Below are 25,063 nucleotides of genomic sequence, written 5' to 3'. Positions count from 1 at the left end.
TAATCTACTTATACCAGGGCTACAAACTGAAATGACTCACCTATGAATCTGTACAGCCTGTTCAATGTCTTTAAACGTCTAAAATATTAGTTATTTCAGTTATTTCATGTTTAATGAATGATGAATGATGGCCGCAGAGCAGTGATATAGAATGTGATTTAACTGTTGCCAGAACTACTTGTGCGTTATGTAGAATTAATGCACGGCATTTACCCATTGGAAATGTCACTGACAGTGGTATAATCAATGGATAACTGTCCTAGAACTGTCCTTAGACCGTCATTCTCAGCCACCAAAAAATAAAAAATTAAAAAATAGGAAAAAGAGAAACCTCAAGGAGAACCATAGTGTCCATGGACGGACAGGCTGCAGATGTGTCCAGAACTAACCCAGACAGGTCAAACAGGACTTACCCAGGACTAAACCAGAACAGACAGGCTATGCATGTGTTCAAGGCTGACACGCATCTTTTTAAACTTTTATGTAACGTAGAGAAGGTTTTATCGGTGGTCATCTGGACTGTTTTTGCAATCAAGATGTTTCTTCCATTTTCAGTTTGATGGTACTTGCTTGACACAGTAGTATTTATACGACTCTGAGTTACGGAAGGAGTTTTAGAGTGAAATTGCCCTGCCCCTGTTTACTAGCTAACATAATTATGGGTTGTTATGCCTGTTGTAATTTGGCTTTCTTACTTTCAACATTGTTAAGTGCCTAGTTAGCATTTGATTGACTTGCTGTTGCCTTATTCCAGGGGTTGAGGACCAAGTTGATTTCTGTAAGAATGATGGATTACTCTGTCTTACTTTTATGTACTATATTTTCACTTCCTATTTCAAGCTAAAATGATTTTAGCTTTCAATGTACTAACTGCTTTGGGTTCATTGCATTCTAGGTCCAAAACCAGAAGTGAGTGTTGAAGTTCATAATGACCTGGTTGGCATTTTCTGCTCGCTGCTTGGATCTGCAAACTCCCAAACAATGTGTCACCTGTACTACGGAGAATCACTGCACCCATTCCTCACAAAACCTGTTGAGGTAAAAATGACAGACACCAGATGGTTTTGCCAGTTTTCCTTCTCTTTACATGCTTTGTGGAGAGATTTTGATATTTTGAAAACAAAAGAAATCAGTTGTGACTACAGTTTAGAAAATGGAGACAAATCCCCTCGCAGTGATGGATACGACATGAGCGGTAGGTCCAATTCAAAAATGATTAGAGGTGTATTAAAAACATGAATATATATAAAACAAACATGTCATTCTAGCTTTCATAAAGAATACACCAGTGCCCCAGCCCCATGTGACTACAGCTGTATTAGAGCCAGTGAAGACTACAACCCCAGGTCATGTGACAGGAAGTGAGCCCAAAACCTCAGGTCCAGGTAAAACTAACCAAAATGAGATTACATATATTCATTTTTTTGTAAAACCAATTAATTTGCTGTCTAATTTTCTTTCTTTTTTATTAATTTACATAGGAATAAGACAAACATAAGAATAAGACAAACATAGGAGTGACAAATCATATACAGTATCATAAGAAAGTAAGGCATAAGTTAACGTGACATGGCTTGTTGGGAACTAAGTGCTATTTAAAATTGTATGTGACAAATTTGTGTTGTTTATAGTGATGTGACGTTCATAAACGAGTCAGCTCTTTTGAGAGGTTCCTTAACGTGAATGGTTAGAATCGTATCTCATTTTTTTAAAGGACCATTTGTTACAGTTTTATCCAGATTAATGCTGAACCAACAAAAAAATCAGCGCAGAAGCAGAGCAGGAGACACCAGTGAGAGCTTTGTGTAAATATATTCAAAACAAGTGGTATGGGTCAAAATAAATATACATTTACAAACCACACACTTCAAACAGTGAACCAACACACACTGGAAACTAAAAATACACTGTACATGTGACAGTCATTCTGTGACAGAGGTTGGAGGATCGAGTCCCGCTCGGACCAACGTCTGTCATTGTGTCCTTAGGCAAGACACTTCACCCAAGTGGTGTGTGCGTGATGATTGGTGGTGGTCGGGGGGCGCAGATTGGCATTAGCTAATGCTAATGATGACACATAATACACATTTGACCCACAATTAAGTTAATAGCAGAATAAACCACACTTACCCATCAGGAACAGCATCCAGTCCATCAAAACATAAGGTCCTCTGCTCCTGAGTCCACCATGAGATCTTCACTCGGTTCCACGAACCGCTCCAGGTCCGAGATGCTGCTTGTTTAACATCCACAGTGTCTTCGGTCGCGTACTTCCTTTGTTTTACCCGTCATGTTTAAAACGCAAAACAGTGCGTAAAACGCAATTTCGCGCGCGTAATTTTATGCGCGGATCTTTGCCCGAGGGCGGGCTGTCGGAACATTAAGGGGTTAAACAGCACTTAGAATCTTGAACGAGTTTTCACTCCACGTCAGCCACATCGGCTAAAACTCTGGTAGCGGCTCATGAGGAGCCTGTCAATGACGTTGATAAGATGCGCAAATACGTATGTGAATCACATAATTGGCTGGAGCAGCTCGTCACCGGTCACACTCACTGACTCACACTGAAAAATAGTGCAGAATGAATTGTTGTGTTTATTTTCTTTTCAACTCCGGTTCGATTTTTTTGTGCGCAGCACAGATTTTCTGTGCGCGGAGACCGTGTCAGCAGTGCGCAATTGCGCACGTGCGCAGCTTAGAGGGAACAGTGTTAGATAGGCACAGCAAAGGGTGCATTTGTTGAATTAGGACACGGTCAGCGTCTGGAGATGCTCGCAGTCCGTGAATCATGTGAGTCTGGTCCTCGACCTCCGCCGAACCCCTGGGACTGACTCACCGAACCCCTAGGGTTCGATCGAACCCAGGTTAAGAACCACTGCACTAACATGTGGGAGATGTACTTTGGTGCTAGGCCATAGAGAGACTTGTTCACAAGCAGAGCGTTAATGCTCGTTTGAAGAGGCCAGTGAGCAGGCCATTACAGTAGTATAACCTACTGGAGACAAATGCATGGATAAGTCTCTCCAAGTCTGGCTTTGACAGTATACCCTTGATTTTTGCAATGTTCTTTAGGTGGTAAAAAGCTGCAGATGTTATTGATTTGATGTGTCTGTGAAAGGTCAAGTTTGAGTCCATTATTACGCCTAGATTTCTTGCCTGATTTGAAGGTTTTAGAAAGAGAGAATGGAGGTGACTGCTAACGCTTTCTCTTTGTTTCTGTGGGCCAAAGATGATGACTTCAGTCTTGTCCGAGTTTAGCTGCAGAAATTTGTTTTGCATCCACACACTGATCTGTTGGATGCAGTGGCAGAGTGAGTCCACTGGTCCATATTCACCTGCTGTCAGTAAGACATAGATCTGAGTGTCATCTGCATAGTTGCGGTAGGACACATTATTGCTGCGTATTAACTGGCCTAAAGGCGGTATGTAGAGATTGAATAACAGGGGTCCCAGGTTTGAAATTTTCAAAGGGGAAACACTGTCCCACTCTTAGTTTGAATAATTTTAAACAGACCCTTGGTCATTTCTGTGACTGTCCATCCATCCATTTTCTGGGATGGACTGGTTGGGCAAACTCCCATGATCCCTCGAGCACCCGATGGAGAATATAGAGCTGGTCCAATGTTCCGTGACTAGGACGAAAACCACACTGCTCCTCCTGAATCTGAGGATCTTGACAACCACCTCAGTAACTTTAGCCAGGGTGATGGATGAGTCTACCTCCAAAACCTCAGTCTCTGCTTCCTCCTCGGAAGAAGTGATAGTAGGATTGAGTATTCTTTCCACCATCCAACAATGTCCCCGGTTGAGTTCAGCAGCTCTCTAAACAGTGTTGATGAAGCACTGCTTCCCCCTCCTGAGGCGCTGGACGGTTTGCCAGAATTTCTTTGAGGCCGACCAGTAGTCCTCCTTCATGATCTCCCCGAACTCCTCCCAACCTCTGCTACTGCACGGGCCACGGCACACTTCGCTTGACGGCATCTGTGAACTGCCTCAGGTGTTCCACAAGCAAACAAGGCTCCATAGGATTCCTTCTTCAACCTGACGGCATCTCTTACCTCCGCAATTCACCACTGACTAGCACAGCAGTTCAATAACAGAACACCGCTTGGGTTCAGATCAGGGAGGCCTTTCTTCCCGATTACCCCTCTTCAGATGTGGAGTCCCCGGTCAGTGCACTGTCTAGTACCCCTCCCAGGGACTCCAAGAAGGCTGGAGACTCTGCACTGTTGTTTGGCCCGACACAATAGTGAGAGACCTGTCCCTGACCCAAAGGCGCGGGGACGTGACCCTCTTGTTCACTGGGGTAAACTCTCTCTCACTGTGACTAGTTTGTAGATAAAACAAGTTTCCACTTTGGCTTCTGGCATTGTAAAAAAAAAATAAAATAAAATAAAAAATTTAGAAAGCCAGTCTTTTGAATAGCTCTTTGAAGACAATAGATCCAAAAGATTCAGATCCCATGAAGGAGGTGGAACTTTTGAAACTTTTCTGTTATATCAACAATTTTGTCAAGTCCTGCAAGGAGCCTAAAATATGGACAAATAAATACCCTTCATTGCAATGTAAATGGAGGGCCATTGTGCTTGCTTAGATACACCAGGGGGCGCTATATTAGACGGTCCCGCTTCGGAAAGTTCTAATATTTACCCAAACTTTTTTTTTTTCTTTTCTTGTGTAGATTTGGACAATGTGTCATCCTTCATCACTGTAACAGTTGAGACTGAGACCAGTTTAACAACAGGTAAAAGCTCAAAAATATCAGTCAGTTTCTGGTCCAAGAGGGTGATGTAATACATTCATTTGTTGTTCTTTCTGCAGCTTTGCCTTCATCGAGGACTCTGATGTTGGCTGTTTTTATTCTCTTACTGCGGACAGTGATAGCAGTTAGCCTCCTCTTAGCACTGAGCTTCTGCTGCACCAGAATACTCAGTAAGAAATATTACTGGAACTGACTGACCTTATTCAGGAAGTTGCAACTATTAAGACATTTTGGAGTCATCCAAAGAAAGTATCAATTACAATTGATTCCAATGAAAAATCCTCACTACTCTCTATGTAATGGCCATTCCCAGGCTTCTCATTGTGGCCTTGAAATGTTTGTATTATCTCTACATGATAAATTAGGTGCATTATTTCTCTGAGGTCACCTTCCGATAGCATTAAGGACAGGTTTGCTTGTGCAAAGGGGCAAGTATTGTCAAGAACATCACTCCTGATTGGCTCTTTGGTTTGATTTCCAACATGGAACGCAGTTGCAGATTAGCCATTATATCTCCTTGCCTCGATTGGCTGCAAGAAAACGATTTGGGTTACGCTATACTCCCTCAGACCTCTTCTATATACAGTCTATGGCTCATATCTTGCCATCTTCCCTAGGCAAGTCCAGCATTTTAACATTTTTATGTGCAATTTATAAAACATTTTATAAGGCTGATAGTCAACGTCACACTGTGTGTTTTGAATGAGAATGACGGAAGCACATATAATCTCTTAACATAATGTTGTGTTAGCTGATGAGGAGTAATCTTAATAACTTTTCTTTCCTTCTAGTTAAATGTGGTGGAAAATGGTAAGATTTTAATACTTATTTCCTGTTGTCCCTAGCTCCAGTCACCTGTCCTGTCAGCCAGTCACAGCCTGCCACCTTTGCTCTCTCAACACATTCATATAAATGCACTTTCTCATATAGTGTCTTTCCTTTTAAGCTGTATGATCCTCCTCTGCCTCATCTCCACTGCAGCAGCAGAACTAGCAGCCTCCTAATCCTCTCCATCTCCTCTTCACTCCTTTCTGACTGTTTATAAGAACCTATTTTTACATTTACATTTTACCTTTTGCATTTATTTTGTTAAAGGTCTCAAGGACGAATCAAAACAGGTGATTTAAAATGTTGATCCACAGTCATGGTACAAAACTAAGAGTGACTGTTTCTCTGTTTTCTTTGTAGGTGACACAAACTCAGAGGATCCAAACAACGAGGCTCTGGTAAGAACACTTTACATTATAGTATATATTTAATGATGCACTAACATTTTGGGAGGAGGGTACACTACCTGCTTGTCTCCATGGAGATATTATTGTTTTGCTGGGAATGTTACACAGTATGTCATTTTTAAAGTCTTATATCCCCATGGAGACAAGCAGTTGTGTGATCCCATTCACAGTAAGAATACATGTTTTCCAAGATATTTTTAGCTCCTGAGGCCCCTTGGTTCACTTTGGAGCAGATCGATACAGTCTGCAAGTGTTTCCACTGTCTGAAGTGAAACATGTGGGACCATTTTAGGCCCAACATTGAATTGTTTTTAGAGTTTGAAATATTATTGTGAAGGCTTCAGGTTTTTGCATCTATAAGGGGTAAACCACATGCACATATTCTATGCAATAAGTAATAAAATAAGTGGAAGACGTATACAATAAAAGTCAAATGGTTTTAAGTATCCACATGTTTGTCTCTCATATGTTGCATTTATTGTTGTATTTCTACTGAAGGCCCTGTCTGAAGTGAACGCTCCTGCAGCTTCAACCAATTATTGTTTACCTGGTGAGAGTCTCGTTTAACACAGTAAATATTCAATCTAACCCTCAATGAAATGTGTCACTTATGTACATAATACTCTTTTGGACAGAATCTCTGACCGTGAACAGAGAAGAGCCTGGACACGTTACAGACTAAACATATGATGATGTCCTGATTTCAGATGGAGCCAATATAACTCATTCATTATTTTTAAAGAAATATTAAAATTTGTGATCAGTACATGATGAACATGAACATGCTTTGTTAGAGATTGGGGCTCCAAATTTGGCATATTAATCTTCCAAGTCCCACCAGATCACATATTTGGGGTTTGATAACTTTTAATAACTTAGGACTTACACTTCCTGCTTCTGAAGAGTGCAAACACAAACTTTGCTTGCTCCTGCTGGTTCCTTCTTTACTTTGTTTTTTAATCATTTTACCTCTTACAATGCTGGAAGATTTCTTTTAAGGTAACAAAGACTTTTAAATCATTTTTACATTTTTTAACTAAGTTTCTGACAAGCCAGCAACATATCTGGGGGAAGAAACCAAAGGAATTCTTTATGTGAACACTGTTAGAACTATTAACAACAACCTAATGAGCTAAAAGCACGGATATTTGTTTTAGAATTGAAAATGGACTTCACTGAATGCTCCCTGTAACTTCAAGTGGTCAGCAGCGCAGAGTTGCTGTCAGAGAATAGGGTGAAAAAACTGCTACTTTCACCTTAAACCTGAGTGTTGCAGTGTCTTCTTCAAAACTGTGTAAAGACAAGAATGCTAATATCGTTGCATCATCCAAAATACAGCTTACAAACAGATTTTTATCACTGTCACATAATGATGTTGATGTCAACATACAAACAGAAAATTGATTGTTGTCAACAAGAAAGTTGACAAAAGAGCGGCGGTAGACAGGTGATCTGTGCCAAAATGTCAAGATCAGAGATACGCTGCTGTTAGGAGACGGTGCTATCAGAGATGTGAGCCACAGAGTAATGCAAACTTACTCCTATCCCAGTCACAATATTTCTGAGATTACAAAACTCCTGCCAAAGATTTTGTCAACACACTGATGAGTTAACCAGCTGATTGTACACGTGGGTGCAGTTGACACCAGAATGGAACAGACTGAAATCTTGAAAAATAATTTATTTGAATTATTCCAGGAGCTGGATAAGCAGCAGGTTAAGACATTCATCAGTGGACCTCTTCCTAGCATAGATAGAAGGAAGATGAACACATTTACCCGGCTGTTAGGTTTGTAAAACATTGAGAACTTTGATCTATTCTGGAAAGAGGACCTGTTCAAGGGAAATGGCCTGCATCTGAGTAGAGGTAGAGTGGGAGTGCTGACGGATAACCTCCTCCACTCTCTGAGGCACCGGCCTGGACAGGGACCTAGGCAGGCAGTAAGAGAAAAGACAAATGAGAGAAGTATCCCTGCTGTGCTAGCCACAGACTCAGCCAATGTGTCAGTACCACCAGCAGCACCACAACTACCACCACCACCTCCCCCGGCGAAGGAGTGACCATCAGCAGCACAACCATGTCCCCCAACAAAGGAGTCAATACCATCAACACAATCATCTCCCCAGTGAGGGATTCAGCAGCACCACCATCTCCCCCAGAGAACAAGTCAGCAGCACCACTACCTTCTCCAGAGAACAAGCCAGCAGTACCACCACCTTCCCAAGTGAAGGATCCATCTCCAGTGTAACTTCCCCCAGTGCCCTCTTCACAAGCCTTGAACCTGTCTATGACAGCCCCAACAGAGGTTTTAGTCCCAGCAACACCCCCATCAGCACCCCATCATCTTCCCTGCCCACAGAACTGTCCTGGGTCCCCTTTGCTACATCTACTCCCTTTAGGGACTTTTCACTCTTATTTTCCTCCCCACCTTCACCCATGGCTGTTCTAGAAAGCCTCATCAGAAGATGGCTCCCGTCACACCCAATATAGCTCGATCACCAGTTCTGGAATCAACTATGCTAAACTCTTCCGCCTCCTTGGCCCTCACCTGGTCCCTCACCGAAACTGCCCCCTGCTCCCTCTTCCCTGCCTTTACACAGGGTACACAGGGCCTCTGCTGTCTCAGGACATACAGTCATGATAAAGATAATATCATGCATCGGCCCTGTCATGGAGCTACATCTACAGTTATACCATGTAGAGTGATTAACAAGAAGGACAGTTAGATTGTCCAGAGAAATTTACTTCACATTCCCTGTAAATAAGTAAGATAACATCCAGTCCTACAGAATCTTGCTGCTTTAATTTATGATTTTATCTCTTCTTTTAATCTTGACTTTATCTTTTTAACTGAAACATGGCTAGACAAAAACAGGTAATGCAATTCTAGTGGAATCAACCCAACTTCAAATTTGAATCTGAAACACGAGCAAACAAAAAGAGGTGGAGGTGTGTGTGCAATTTTTAGAGATTATTTGGTCACTCACAGATTGTCATTTGCGGTGTCACCCTCCATACTCTGTAGTTATATACAAACCTCCCCAGCACTGTCTGTTTTACTGATGATGTTACTGAGCTGCTTTCAGTCATAGGCACAGACTTTGATGGTTTAGTCATTACAGGTGATTTAATCGTAATTTAATGATGATTTTTTTGAAATTATTTATGTTTTGAGTAGTGTGATTTGAATGTCTTGCTTATTCTGTAAAGAACTTTGAATTTCTTTCTGTAGGAATACTGCTAAACAAATAAACTTGCCTTGCTTTGCCCTAATAAGAGCATCACTTTCTGAAGCTATTTAAAGTAAATAAATAAATAAATAATAATTTGTATTATATAACATAACAAACTGAGTAATTTAACATATTTTTAAAATTAACATGAAACAACACATGTGAGATTGTACTGCATGTGACAAAAAATTGACAAATAACTTCCTGTTCTCATGAAATCATATTCTAGTGTTCTGGTGTAAAGAAATTAATTTCTTCTGGTTGTTTATTTTCTGAAAACGAGAGCTACTTGAAACTGTAACACAAGCCACAACGAGAGGAAAACAACAGCGTTCTCTATTCCTAGAGCCAGTCTCCAAAACAGACCAGTAACAGACGAACAGAAACTTCACATCAACTTGTCGACATAGCAACCAAGTGTCACATATAAAAACAGTTACATAAATAATGACACATGAACATTTACAAGAACAACAAAAGGTGTCAGCTCTGACATACATTGTACTACTCATCCACTTCTATTACTACTGACAAAGTTTTCACAAGTCCACACTTGTCTACTTCAATGATTACAAATCATTACAAAATTAAGACTTGCAACAAATATAATCACACTAGCAAGTCAAAAACCACAAAAATGGCATCAGGAGGGTCTACGGGTTAAGCAATTAAAAACTGAAACTTTTGAGACTCAGAGTGAGATGACTGTGTAAACAGGATTAATGAACCAAGTATGAAGATAAATAAGAGAAAAGAATAAAACATGATTAAAAGCTAAAAAAGAAAAAAAAAGATTTCCTTATAATAAAACAATAGTAGTAGTTGAATTCAGTGCTCGCATTGTCCATCCATCTATCCATTTCCTTCCGTGATTCCAGGGTGGGGTTGAAGGGGCAGCAGTCTAAGCAGGGTCTCCTAGACTTCCCTCACCCCAGACACGTCCTCCAGCTCCTCCCGTGGGACCTTAAAACGTTCCCACGTCAGCCGAGAGACATAGTCCCTCCAGCATCCAGCATTTCCTAGGTCTTCCCTGGAGCCTCCTCCCCATGGGACATGCCCGGAACACCTCCCTAGGGAGACGTCCATCGAGGCATCCTGAACAGATGTCCGAGGCACCTCAGCTGGCTTCTCTCGATGTGGAGGAGCAGTGGCTCTACTCCAAGCTCCTCCTGTGTGACCAAACTCTTCTTCTTATCTCTAAAGGAGTGCCCAGCCACCCTCAGGAGGAAACTTATTTTTTTTATTTTTTTTTTTTTTTTTATTGAAGAACACCCAGTGACATAGAAAAACATACAATATTTACAGCCTACTATTTACAGAGAAAGTTATGTTGTTGTGTGAAAGTGTTGGTTACAGTACAGTACCTGCATTATTCTGTCTTGGTTTTCTTTGTAAATATGTGTGTGAGTGTGTGAGTGTGTGTGTGTGGAGATAAAATAATACTACTAATAATAATAAAAGTAAAAATAACAATAACAGGTTTTATTATTGCTGTCATACTCAGTGTTCAATGGTTGGTCAATATTGCTCTAAGTTAGTTTTGTGGTCCTAATGGTGGTATTGGTTATTTAGATTTAATAGATTTAAATGTAAAATGTGTGTGCGTGCGTGTCCTGTACAATGCATTAAAAGAGGCAAGGTTTTGGTGAGCCCGCACTCAAGGGGCAGTACCCCCTAGCAATGGGCCCATTCCTTGCTAGCCCTAATCTTTTTATGTATTTGTTGTCAATTATTATTATTATTGATTAATAATTAATTTATTATTAATAATAATAATTATTATTGTGTATTTATATATTATATATATATTTATATTTAAATTATTATTTAATAATTCATGTTATTTGTTTTAATATTTAATATGTGTGTTTATATTCATCCATTTATTTATCTCCATCAGAACCACAAATGAATTCAATAAATAAATTAGTTAATGAATAAGGCAATAATAATAATGACAATAATAATAGTGACAGCAACAATAGAAACGTGTACATACAATGAAAACAATAACACAACAATAATAGTGGTATACAGCAATAGTGGTGGTATGATTGCAATTATTGTAATAAAGTTTAGATAATGTTGTGTGTGTGTGTGTGTCTTTGTAGGAATGGGGGTGTGTATAGGAGTGTGCGTGGCATTCTCATAATTACTATGTTAATGGTGTTATAATAGTCTAATGGTGAAGTTTATGTTGTTGATATTGATGACTGATTGAAAACAACATTAAAGTGGTTTATGAATGGTGTCAATTGAGAGGTTGAAATGTGATGGATGAGCGAGTTAGACCAGTGTTTGATGTTTATAGAGTGTTCCAGTTTTGTAGAATTATTTTCTTGGCAATAGTTAGAGATGTCAACAAACTGTTTTTATATTTAGGTGGTATGGTGAAAGTTGTAATAATGCCAAGTAAACATAGAGATGGGGAGGGAGGAATTCTGCAGCTCAGGATGTCTGTGAGTTTATGTGTGACTGTGTTCCAAAAACCCTGAACTGGTGAACATTCCCAAAGTGCATGTAAATAAGTGTCTGTGACTCCCATGGTGCATTGTGAACAGGTGTCTGTTAGTCCCATTTTGAATTTCTTGTATTGGGTGATGTGTGTCCTGTGGATAACTTTGTATTGGATAAGTTGTACATTAGTGTTGGATGTCATTGAGAACGTATTTTTGCAAATTTCTGTCCAGAGTTCGTATGTAGATGGTGTATCTATATCTGTGTTCCATTTGAGTTGTGGTGCATGTATTATATTGTCTGAATGGATAAGTTTGTATAGTTTGGAAATTAGTTTCTTTGGTTTCTTGATATTCTTTATGTTTTCTAATAGTTGAGGAGGATCCAGGGTATTATTATTAGTTGTATTAATCTTGCTTTGGATAATGGATTTGATTTGTAAATATTGAAAGCGATTATTGTTGTTGATTTCGAACTGTTCCATAAGTTGTTTAAATGTTATGAATTTATTGTTGTGGATTAAGTGGTGAAGGTTGTTCATTGTTCCCATGTGCAATAGTGAAGTGGGGTACTATTCATGTGAAAGTCAGGGTTGTGCCAGATGGGGGTGTATTTACAAGGTGCCGTGGAAGAATTGGTTAATTTTAAAGCTTTCCACCAGGCTGTCAGAGTTGTTGAAATGACTGTGTTCTTGAAGCAGTTATGTTTTTTGAGAGTAGTATTCATTGAGGGTATGTCTGCCAAAGAAATATTTTTGAAGTATGACTGTTCCAAAGAAATCCATGTGCTATTATTGTATGTTTGTCCTGTCCACTTATTGTAGTTGATTTGCCAAGTGATAGTGGATGAAATTTGGTGCTTCGAGGCCGCCTTGTGCTTTGTTTATTTGTAATGTTGAGAGTTTGATTTTTGCTTTTTTGTTCTTCCAATAAAAGTGTATCATTAATGAGTCTAGTGTCTGAAACCATTTGTCCGGAGGTGTAGCTGGGATGTTCGCAAATAGGTAGTTCAATTTGGGGAGGATTTTCATTTTTACTGATGCTATTCATCCTATTAGTGAAAGTGGTAAGTTTGTCCATCGTCCAAGGTCGTCTTCTATTGTTTTAAGCAGAGGGTTATGATTAAGTGAGAACAACTCTGACAGCCTGGGGGAAATGTTAATGCCTAAATACTTAATGTTACCTGTGTGCATACCAGGGAATGAATCCTAAGCTGCAGAACTTCCTTTTTCATCTGAGAGAGGGAGTATTGTTGATTTGTTCCAGTTGATAGTGTAGTCTGATATGGATGAGAATGTATTTATAATTTTGAAAGTTTCATGTGATGATTGCTGTGGTGTTTGTAGGTACAGTAGAATATCATCTGCATATAGGCTGATTTTATGATGTGTGTCCGAGACGTATATTCCTTGTATGCTGTCATTTTGGCGTATTGCTACTGCAAGCAGTTCAATGAATAAGGCGAACAGCGAGGCAGAGAGCGGGCATCCTTGTCTAGTGCCCCTGTGCAGTGTGAACATGGGTGAAGTGATACCATTAGTTGTGACTGTGGCTCTAGGTGAGGTATAGAGTGTCTTAATCCAGTGGATAAATGACTCCCCGAAGCCAAATTGATGGAGTGTGTGGAGAAGAAATGTCCAGTTTACCTTATCAAAAGCTTTTTCTGTATCTAATGAGGTTATGATTGTCCTGATATTTGATTGTTGAGCGATATTGATGAGGTTGAATAATCTACGAAGGTTGTCTGAAGAGTTTCTATTTTTGATAAATCCTGTTTGGTCGGGGTGAATTAACAGTGGTGTAACTTTTTCTAGTCGGAGGGCAAGTGCTTTTGTAATGATTTTTAAATCTGTATTAAGTAATGAAAGAGGTCTATAGATGGTAGGTTGGGTCTTTGTCTGGTTTAAGTAATATTGTTATGGCTGCTGTATTCATATGCAGAGGGATTTGAGATGTATTTTTTATTTCAGTCACTGTGCGGGTGAAAAGTGGTGATAGTAAAGTCCAAAAGTGCTTATAAAATTCGGGGGGGTATCCGTCGGGACCAGGGGCTTTGTTGTTGGGCATCTGAAGGAGGGCTTTATGGAGGTCTTGCAGTGATAATGGTGCATCTAAGAATTCAGCCATATCAGAGGGTAATTGTAGTAGGTTTATGTTTTGGAAAAATGATTTTATTTCTGTTGGATTGGATTCTGTTTCTGATGAATATAAGTTCTTGTAGAACATACGGAATGTGTTATTAATTTCTTGTGGATCATGAGTGATTCGATTTTCAAAGGTCTGTATTGATGGAATTATTGATTTGTCTTTTTTTCTTTGAAGTAAGTTTGCAAGATATTTACCAGATATATTATGTTTTTCAATAAGTTATATTGGAGTTGTTGCATAATAAAGTTGTTTTTTTTCCTGTAAAATTTTGTTGTAGTTGTAGTTGTGTGTTTCTCAATTCAAGTATATTTCCGTTTTCTGTCAATGTTATTTTCTTTTGATATAATTGTTGTTCTAATTCTATTTGTTTTTTTCTTTTTGTAGGTTGGATATGAAATAATTTTCCCTCTTAAATATGCTTTACCGGTCGGTTTCCCAGAGTGTTATTGCAGTGGTCTCCGGGGAGTCATTCAGTTCCATAAAGGATGCCCACTCCCTCTCTACCATCATATTGAATACTGGGTCTTTGAGTAGTGAAAGATTGAAGCGCCAGCTCAAGGAAGGTTTGGTGTAGTAATGAAATTGTGGTGTTAGACTGACTGGTGCATGGTCGCTAATTGAGATGGGATGAATTGTGGTTTCTTTTATATTAGACAAGAGAATATTGCTTATGAGGATATAGTCAATTCGTGAGGAAGAATGATGTACCGCAGAGGAGTGTGTAATCTCCAACTATCGCCAAGTCCAAACTCTGTCATGTATTGTTTTATTGTGTCCGTGGAATGCCAGTGTCTGTTATGACCTGCAATGTGTGAGCGGTCAAGGTTTGAATCCAGTACTGTGTTGAAGTCTCCAGCGATGATTATATTTGAGGCTTCGTTTAGTTTTGAAAATATACAGTGAAAAAATGAGAGGTCGTCGGTGTTAGGTCCGTATATATTAACTATTGTAAATTTATTGTTGGACATGGTGCCATTGATGATGACATACCGTCCCTCAGGGTCAGTTATTGTCGACTTAAATATAAGTTTGTTGTGTATTAAGATTGATACTCCTCGTTGTCTGCTGTTGTATGTAGATAAATATATACTGTTAAATTCTTTAAATTGTAATAGATCAAGATCTGAATTTGATAAGTGTGTTTCTTGTAGAAGGCATATGTCTGGTTTTAGTTTATGAGGTTCGCTGAAATTTTTTTTCTTTTTCACCTGTGTGCGAATACCACGCACATTCCAAGTGACAAATGTTAATGTGTTTGGTGTCTGTATGCACATGTGTTTGTGTTAGGTGTGCAAAACCAAGACAGAGCAGACAGTAAATGCATCATTTGAATGAACTGATAACAGGAAAAAAATTATGAAACTTGAAAATAAGAAGTAGATATAAAATAAACAAAATTGGATAGGGGGTTGAGGAAAAGAAAGAAGAGGAATGGTAGTATATGTATGTCTGCAAGTGAGTGCAAGTGTAGGAAAGAGAATGAATAAAGATAAAAGGGAGAGTCATAGTCCAGAACCATTGGATAGAGTTATTAACTGGGGGTGGGGAGACTAGTGCAGTTCTGTAGGTCTAAAGTAGTTAGTTGAGACCTGGGTTATGTGAATCAGTTTTGTGAGATATATGAGAGAGAGAGAGAGAGAGAGTGAGAGAGCGAGCAAGAGAGAGGGAGAGAGTGCGCATGTGCATGCGTACGTGTGTGTGTGTCCGTATGTCTGTGTGTGCGTGCGTGTGCGCGCGTCTGTGTATGCGTGGGGGAAAGTAGGGATGTATGTATGTGTGTGTGTCTGTAGGTTCTGTGTGTTGTTGAGTTATAGAGAGGTTACTGTATTGGAAAGTTTAGTATAGCCAAGGGGTTAAATCTGCATTCCGGTATAGTTGTCCATTTATATAAAGTTTGTCCACAACAATGATTGCTTTCTTTTCTTGTTGAATCATGTCCTTGCGGATCGGATAAAGTTTTTGGAGGCGTTGTATTATTTCTTTTGGGTATTGCTCATTCAGTCCATAATTCGTTCCTTTCAGTTGTCTTCCTTGATTCTGTACCTGTTGTTTTTGTTTGTAATGTTCGAATTTGGCCACGATTGGCCGGGGTCGTTTATTGTCCGGTGTGGTGTTTTTTTGTCCCATACGGTGCACACGGTGAAATGTGATGGCGTTTACTGTAGCAGCTGGGAGTTTGAGTTGTGTTGTGATGAAATCTCTGACTAGTTTCTCTGCGTCTTCTGTGGGTTGCTCCGGGATGCCAGTGAATACCAGGTTGTCCCTCATGCTGCGCGTGTAAGTCCAGTATGGTTTCTTTCATTGCTTTATTTTCTGTTGCTATTGTTGTAACCTGTGAGTGTGCTGACTGATTTTTTCAATGATTTATTTTCTTCGGTGAGTGTTTGTATCTGTTCCTGACTGAATTCCAGGCTGTGTCGGAGTGCAGAGAATTCTTGGTGCAAAAGTTCGATAAGTGCTATTCTATTGTCCATTGCGGTGAGTTTGGTGTCAATTGAGCTGAGAATGACGGCGATGTCTGCGCAGCATGAGGGGTCGGATGGATTGTTTGTGTGGGTAGTACCTGAGTGTTGAAGCCATACACAGTCTCTTTTTTTCATTACTGGGAGTGGAGTTGTTGACGGAGGTGGTTAAATCCTGGTTCATATTGATGCACAGCCGGGTGAAACAGTCCTCGATATATTCCTCAAGCGATTCCAGGGTTGTGGGTATATTGCGCGAGTTGAGATGGAAATGGAAAGAGAGAGAGAAAAAGAAAATATATGCGAAAATAAAGTTCTGAGTAGAGAATAACTTCTGTTTGGTCTAAACTCTAGCAGCAGGGCGCCGCCATCTTAGATCTCGTACAGTCTCGTGAGCTCCGCTCAAAGTCTCATGGGCGGCCAAAGTCTCACTGCCTCCCCTCGGAAGGAAACTAATTTCAGCTGCTTGTATCCACGATCTTATCCTTTCAGTCATTACCCAAATTTCATGACAATAGGTGAGGGTAGGAACATAGATTGACTGGTAAATCGAGAGCTTTGCCTTTCGACTCATCTATGTCTTTACCACAACAGTCCAATACTGCAGAAGCTACATCGATCCGCCTGTCAATCTCATGCTCCATCCTTCCCTCACTTGTGACTCACCACCCACTCAGAGAGCAAACCACCTTTTCCGGTCGAGAACCATGGCCTCAAATTTGGAGGAGCTTGAAAACCACCTCAGTGACTTCAGCCAGGGTAATGGAAGACAAGACGGTGGGATTGATCCTTAAAGTATTCCTTCCACTGTCCGACAACATCCCCAGTCGAGGCCAGCAGCTCTCCACCCACGCTGTAAGCAGTATTGAAGAAGCACTGCTTCCCCCTCCTAAGGCGTCCGATGGTTTGCCAGAATATCTGAGGCCGTCCAACCGTCCTTTTCCATGGCCTCCCCGAACTTCTTCTAACCCTACACGCTTGGCCTGCCGGTACTGGTCAGTTGCCTCAGGATTCCCATAAGTCAACAAGGCTCGATAGGACCACTTCAGCCTTAGGGGATCCTTTTCTTCTGGTGTCCACCACTGCGCTCAGGGAGAAGTTCTCCCAGAGGTGAGAGCTGTAAGCCCCTCTGACACAGGGCCCCTCCAGACGTTCCCAACAGACCCTTACAGCACGCTTGGTCCTGCCAGGTCTGTCTGGCTTCCTCCTCCGCCAGGCGACTGAACTCACCATCAGGTGGTGATTGGTTGACAGCTCTGCCCCTCTCTTCACCCAAGTGTCTAAGGCACGTGGCCAGAGGTCAGATGACACAACAACAAAGTTGATCATTGACTTTCGACCTTTATAGCCTTTATAGAGACATTATAGGCTCTCCACCTATCCTTTCCGGAGAGTCCGTTGCTTCATTGTTCACTTTACCTGTGTCGAGCTCATTAAACCCTTCTGACTTTATGTTTCAGTCTCTTGGTCCTCTTTGAAGCTTACACCAGAAACAAACATTCTTACAGAGCCCTGAGATGTGCAAGTTGACAGCTTTTATAGTGTCTCTCAATGTATGTGTAAGATGGGTCATCTTCTGGTGCGCATGGCCTTACACATTAAGAAATTTTAAGCAAAGTCAAACAAGGTGAGTTTTATAACCCTTTCAGAGTGGGAGTCACCCATTCCTTAGTGAGAGGGGTCAGAGATGAGAAATGTGGCGTTCCATATCCACTGGTGGGCATGTGTTATTTACCTGAGCATTAGTAAATCAAGATACCAGTTTGACGCTAGACTGCTAGAAAATACCTTACAACATGAAAAAACACACTGTCACAGCCGCTCTGATTCAAGCATGGAATCTACTTAAAATGCACTGTTATTATATTTTATGCTCTTTTGTATAATGTAATTATTCCTCATTGTGTGATGTTTTATGTGTTTAGTTATTTTATGTGAAGCACTTTGGTCAGCTGAGGTTGTTTTTAAATGCTATATATATAAACTTGAATTGAATTGAATTAAAATAGCAAACAATTTCACAATAAGAATTATAATTTTGTACCATATTTACATCACAATAATTCATCGTGGACTCAACGACAATCTGTTAGATTAGCGAAATAAAGGATTCATCAGCCAGCCTCTCGTGTGTGTCCAAAGCGTAAAAGAATGAAAACCTGAATTTGCATCTTGAAGAGGTAGGACTTAATTACTTTTGCCAAATAAGAAGGTCATTATCAGTCAATGTCACTGACAGAACAGGAAGTCACTTCCTCTTACCAAAATAAAAGTTTTCAAAATAAAATTACTGTATGAACATTAGGAGAGAAATAAGTCACGTTTTCTCTATTGGGTAACACATGGTTATCAGTGTACATGTAATTAAATAAATGCATGAATAAATGATAGATAACTTTAATACCATATGGTGGAACAATTCAGACCAAGCAATGAAATGGAGACATGCAGGTGACAGAGAGTTTACACAGATTGTTCTGCTTCTGACTGCAGTGGTCGCTCTCACTTCCTCTTCCTTCAAACCCTGAGCAGAGTTCATTATGACACTTTGAGTCTGAAGTGTCACCTGCGCCATGGCCGGACATCTGCTCATCCTCTTCATCAGTGAGTGCACATTTATGTCATTGATAGTTGTAGTAAATAACTGTGGTCTGGATCATACAGCCCACTAAATGTGTTGACTTTACTCTTTTTTGGAAATGATGATAAAAGAACAAATTCTAATCTAAATATGATGCCACTGTGTCAGATGGAGGGCGAGGGTGTTTATATGAAAACATCCCAAATTAAATTCCATGAACTTTAATCCTTATCAATAAAAAGATTTTCATCAGTTGAAAAAACAAACTTGCCATAAGATATTTCTGACAACAATTATGCCTTTGGAGGTGAATAATGCACCACTTTGTTTGTGGAAAATCACAATAGAATTGTTACTTGTCCTCCAGCTCAGTTAACTATAATGTCAAATAAACACACAAGGCGACCCACAAGAAACTAAACGGGCACAAAGTTTCACATCTCTGCCAGTATAAATAAACAAAAGTGAAATTATTCTTTCACAATAGCTTCAGAAAGTTGTGCCATTATTCAACTCCAAAGGCGTCACAACTGTAATCATTAGTAGTCTACAAACATGTACAACACTGTTTAAAATATTATGAATGAAACTGAATAGAGATGATCTGGAACAGGAGAAACAGAAACACACACACACCTAAACCTTACAATTATGATAAGTAACACAAAACATGTCCAGGAGAATAATAATTCAGACTCAGAATAAAGATCTGGAGATATTAAGGTCCATGGGTGCTGCACTGTGGTCGCCCTCTGCTCCTGACACACTGCCCTCAGACACTGGTTGAAAATTCCGATTTCTCTACAGGGACAATAAAGTCCAGAAATCTGAATAAAATAACAAACAAACACTTTAAACGGGGTTTTATTTCAAAAGGTCTTTACCAGTTGAAATGTACAGTACATACTAACATTCCATCAACTCTACAGGTGTCCATTTTGTCGTCAAAGGACAAGGTAAACTCTTTATTTAACTCTTTAAGAAGAATGACATTTAATGACATATTTCTTCTGTTTGTGACACAGTTCTTTATGCTCCTACACTGACAGTGGAGCCAAAGTTTATCATCGACTCAGACCTGGTTCACTTAAAGTGTCAGACTATATTTCATGATTCTCAGTGCTACTTCAGTTTTGATTATTCACGACACAAATTCCCCTGTCAGCACACACTGAGTGGACAGAAGCTGCGGTCATTAGTGAACAAGCGCTCTCCAGCCGACGTGACAGTAACATGTGTGTACTATAGAACAATATGGCACGGGTCTCAACAAAGTAACAAGATCATCGTCCACATTAGAGGTAAGTGCAGGTTTGAACATTTCAAGATGATTTTTACAGGAGGTACATTTAAAGATACACTATGAAACATTTCTGGAGGAGGATCTGCCGCCTGTTTGTCTCCATGCAGATTTTATTTCTTTGCTTGAAATGTTCCACAGTATGGCATTAAACCTCATGGAGAGAAGCAGATGATTACAGTTACAGGTCAGATCTGTGTAGAGGTCACAGTAAGAATACAAGATTTTCAAGTTTTTTTCAGCAACAGAAACACCTGTAGGTAAATAGAAAGTTATGTAAGCTATATAATGCCATACTGTGCAATACGTCAGTCAATTTAATAGCATTTCCACAGAGACAAGCAGGTTTTTAACACGGTCAAAATATATATATATATATATATATATATATATATATATATATATATATATATATATATATATATATATATATATATATATATATATATATATATATATATATATATATATATATATATATATATATATATATATATATATAATTTATCAAAATCACTACATCTGAAGCTTCATTAGATACAAAAATACTTGGAAAATACTTTTATTTTTTACCCTTTAAATATATTTTTAAACAGGTACTTTAATGCTTTTATTTAAGTCAGCTTTTTCATGTGATACTTTTATTTTTACTTGAGTATTTCTTTGCTCCATTATCTGTACTTTTACTTAAGTAACAAAATTGAGTACTTTTTCCACCACGTCTTAAGAGGCGACTAAAGCTTCTGCTTCTTCTATGAGTCAGTCTGGAGAATTTCAAAGTCTGTTCAAAGGGAAAGTGTCTGTGTTTGATAGTTTTGCTGCATTTAACAGATGCTCTACATCATTATATTATGATATGACTAAAACAGCAGATCAACACATCACATTTTTTTTATTGTCATGTCGCACAGCCCTGACAGCATTGTGTTCCCTCCACAGACCTGACTCGTCCCTCTTTGTCTGTAGAACCGTCAGTGATCATAGAGATAGACTCAGTTACTCTGCACTGTCAGCCTCCAGACTTTGCCTCTGAGTCTCTGTGCTCCTTTATTTTAAATGGAGTCATCCAGAGCAGCTCCCCCTGTGTCCAGACTGTGAGAGGATCAGATCTGCTGAAGGACCAGAGTCCTCCTGCTCAAGTTAAAGTCCAGTGTTTTTATACAATCAATGGGAAATGGACCAATTCTCCCCACAGCAGTGAGCAAACTGTCATTATTCAGAGTAAGTGTTTTTCATGCCACTATTTAATAGTTTCAACTGCTTGTATTTCTGATTTATTGATTTAACCAACAGAAAGTTAGAAAACCAAAAGTGAAACAATAACACACAAACAGATTAACCAACATTCACAGGAAACAAGTAAGCATTAAACAACAAGGAGCCATGTGTTATGCAGTTTTAACGCTCGACTCCACAAAGTGCATTAAAACTGCAGAATGCACAGCTCCAAATTGTTTAATCCACTTATACCATGATACTAATGAAGCTACATGTTGCTATGGTGATGTCATGGTGATGTCCGCAGAGCAGTGATATAGAATGTGATTTAACTGTTGCCGGAACTACTTGTGCGTTATGTAGAATTAATGTACAACAGTGAACCACTGGAATCACTGACCCTGGTATAATCAATGGATAACTGTCCCAGAACTGTCCTTAGACCCTCCTTCTCAGCAAAAAAGGATGGTGGATTACATCTTACTTTTATGTACTATATTTTCACTTCCTATTTAAAGCAAAGTGCATTTTCCTTTCTATTTACTAACTGCTTTGGGTCCATTGCATTCTAGGTCCAAAACCAGAAGTGAGTGTTGAAGTTCATAATGACCTGGTTGGCATTGTCTGCTCGCTGTTTGGATCTGAAAAGTCCCAAACAATGTGTCACCTGTACTACGGAGAATCACTGCGCCCATTCCTCACAAAATATGTTGAGGTAAAAGTGACGGACAGCAGATGGTTTTGCCAGTTTTTCATCTCTTCATATGATTTGTGGAGAGGTCTTGATACTTTGAAGACAAAAGAAATCAGTTGTGACTACAGTTTAGAAAGTGGAGACAAATCCCCTCGCAGTGATGGATACGACATGAGCGGTAGGTCCAATTCAAAAATGATTAGAGGTGTATTAAAAACATGAATATATATAAAACAAACATGTCATTTTAGCTTTCATAAAGAATGCACCAGTGCCCCAGCCCCATGTGACTACAGCTGTATTAGAGCCAGTGAAGACTACAACCCCAGGTCATGTGACAGGAAGTGAGCTCAAAACCTCAAGTCCAGGTAAAACTAACAAATATTACATATATATTATATTATTATATATTATATATACACTTCTTCACATTCTCAATCAAAAGAGCCAACCACCACCATCTTGATGTCTGGAACCCAAAATATGGCAATTTCAGGTAATAATTTGTATTCCAATATTATCTATATAAATATATACTCTCAGCTAATGTGTGTGGGGTTTCAGCTGAACCTGCTCCAAATTCCACTTTAAAAGATGATGTTTTGAAGACGGTTCAGCAGCCGACATCAGGTGAGCCGAACCTTTCAAATACAATTTCACAACCTCACTTATTATATTATTATTTTTAGGAAACATATTACATATCTCATATTTTAGTTTTCGGAAACATATCCTCCAAATACATCAAAGAGGGTCAAAGTCTAACAATATTATTTCCAAATAAATGTTCTTTTGTTTGGGATGTTTAGGATGCCTTCTGTATCCTTCTTCAGAAGGGTCACGTGATACGGTGACGTGTCTTGCTGATAATTTTCATAGATTTTGGTGCCATTCTAGTACCTGCTCATTTGTGAGAGACATATCATGGGAAATCACAAAAACAACTGAGATGAAGGGCAACAAACACAAACACTGATAACGGAGGCTATTGAAATTAGAGACGATGGGGCCCATCAACTTTCAAAGACCTGGGATGTTGTCCTGGAGAAGTCAGACTGTAGATGGCGCTATTCCCGTACTAATGCAGGTAGAACAATGCTGCCAAAATCTGTAGAAATCAGTGGCAAAGCAAGTCACTGTAACATCACATAACGCTTCTGAAAAAGGATGGAGAAGGCATCCCAAACATGTCAAGATATGTGAAAACAACACACTGGACAAAACTTTATTTGGAAACTTTAAGATACATTTGGAACTACACCACAAAAAAGGAGGACAAGCTAAAGTTGCCTCTGGAGTTAAATATATAAAAAAATTAATAGTTTTGAGAAGTATTGGTTAGTTCACATTTATTTAGTTTATAGATCAAAGGTTCTCAAACTGAGGTAAGTCCAACAATAGTACGGGTAGTGGTAGTGGTCAAATGTGCACTATAAAACTTTTCTGCCCCTCTGCTAGTCTCTATGGAGATGCTATTCCCTTTCCTGGAAAGTTCCACATTATGGTATTAAACTGAATCCATCTCAATGGAGACAAACAGGTAATAACTCAAAGCCAAATTTATAAAATCTATAGAGAGATCATAGACGACTCAAAGGTTTTTCTGACCAATACAAATATATAATTGAATAAATGCAACATAGATAAGGTTATATTGTGGAAAATTCTTTACAAAGGTATCCATGGAGATAAGGAGGTGGCACACCATCTGTGTACCCTGCACTAGAAAAGTTACATAATGGACCTTTTTCCTATAGACAATAAGACTATTTTGAGCAGAGTAAACAGTCAGATATAATATTACCACACATGCAACATGCAAACTTTTATTAACGTGATAAATCTGTCCTAATCAAAACTAAAAACAATAAAACTGAATTGAAGTTAGCTTTGACTTGGTGCTATAAGTGACCAGTTGTTGTGTGAAACAGTGAAGTGGGTTTGGAAGCTGGTGGTTCTGCTGACTGTCTGTGGAGTGACTGTGGGCAGTGTCCTCCTGGTGCTCTCAGTTCTCTGCACTAAACAAGCTCCTGGTGAGAAATGCCCTCTGTCCTTTTCACTCATTACAACTGTGTGTGGAGATGATTCTAATGTGAAGTATTGTTTTTGTCTGTTTTTTAGCGGCAAATTCAAACCACACCAAGTAAGAATTTTCTCTAATTATTATTTTTCATACGGATTTCATGAAATTAGCTCCATGATCAAACTTGCTTGGCAAATCCAGAATGATATATCTCTGTATTATTTATACAGAGGGACATCAGTCTGGTCCCCACTCCCTCCATAACGACTCAGGCCAGAACCAAACATGATCGTGAAATCAGATTTGTTTATTTCAGTGACACAAGTAAAACAAAGGAGCTCATTGGTCGCCCATGATTTTTGACAAATGACTCCCTTGTGATTTTTTTTTTCTTTTGTTTTTTGTTGTAAGCAGCCATACTTGTTTTGATTCAGACAGACCATGTGTGTCTGTGATTGGCTAATCCATCTGTCAGTCACGCCCATCTGAACTCGGGGAGATTCACCTGTGACCAGACTCGTGTCTTCATGAAGTACTGAAGAAGTTTGAATTCTGGGTTCCAGTCAATGATCAAATCATTTCCACAACTGTATCTGTTCCCTTACCAAAAAATAGATAAAAAAAAAAACAAACAACAAAAAAACAACATTTAATTACAAATCAAATTAAACTTTACAACATAATTTGATAAACACACACAAAAAGATAATATAATTAGACAGAGTACAAGTGCAAATTACTGCATTAATTATTATTTTTCAATCAGTCTCTGTGCTCTTTTCTTACATGTAATAATAACAACCAAACAAAGACATTTTGTGTAGGTCAGTCAGTGGATATGTAAACAATACATACATATAATACAGGATGACAGTCAAATGTGTTCATAAAATGTCCTTCCCTTTTCACAGATCACAGGACAGTAACCTTGGTAATGTTCACTAACATGT

General features: G+C 39.1%; 1 protein-coding gene across 1 annotated transcript in view; it reads left to right on the top strand.

Moving 5' to 3' along the window:
* The window catches only part of LOC129456867 (uncharacterized), a 32,352-nt gene extending 10,641 nt beyond the window's left edge, over positions 1 to 21,711 (top strand). Inside the window, exons 5-6 of the mRNA XM_055227483.1 lie at positions 21,118 to 21,399; positions 21,704 to 21,711. Of these exons, the coding sequence (XP_055083458.1) occupies positions 21,118 to 21,399; positions 21,704 to 21,711 (290 nt within the window). The remainder of the gene's footprint in view (positions 1 to 21,117; positions 21,400 to 21,703) is intronic.
* Positions 21,712 to 25,063: the final 3,352 nt, after the last annotated feature.

This window comes from Periophthalmus magnuspinnatus, chromosome 15 (assembly GCF_009829125.3).
Source record: "Periophthalmus magnuspinnatus isolate fPerMag1 chromosome 15, fPerMag1.2.pri, whole genome shotgun sequence".
Lineage (NCBI taxonomy): Eukaryota > Metazoa > Chordata > Actinopteri > Gobiiformes > Gobiidae > Periophthalmus > Periophthalmus magnuspinnatus.
This window is presented reverse-complemented; position numbering and strand designations above follow the sequence as displayed.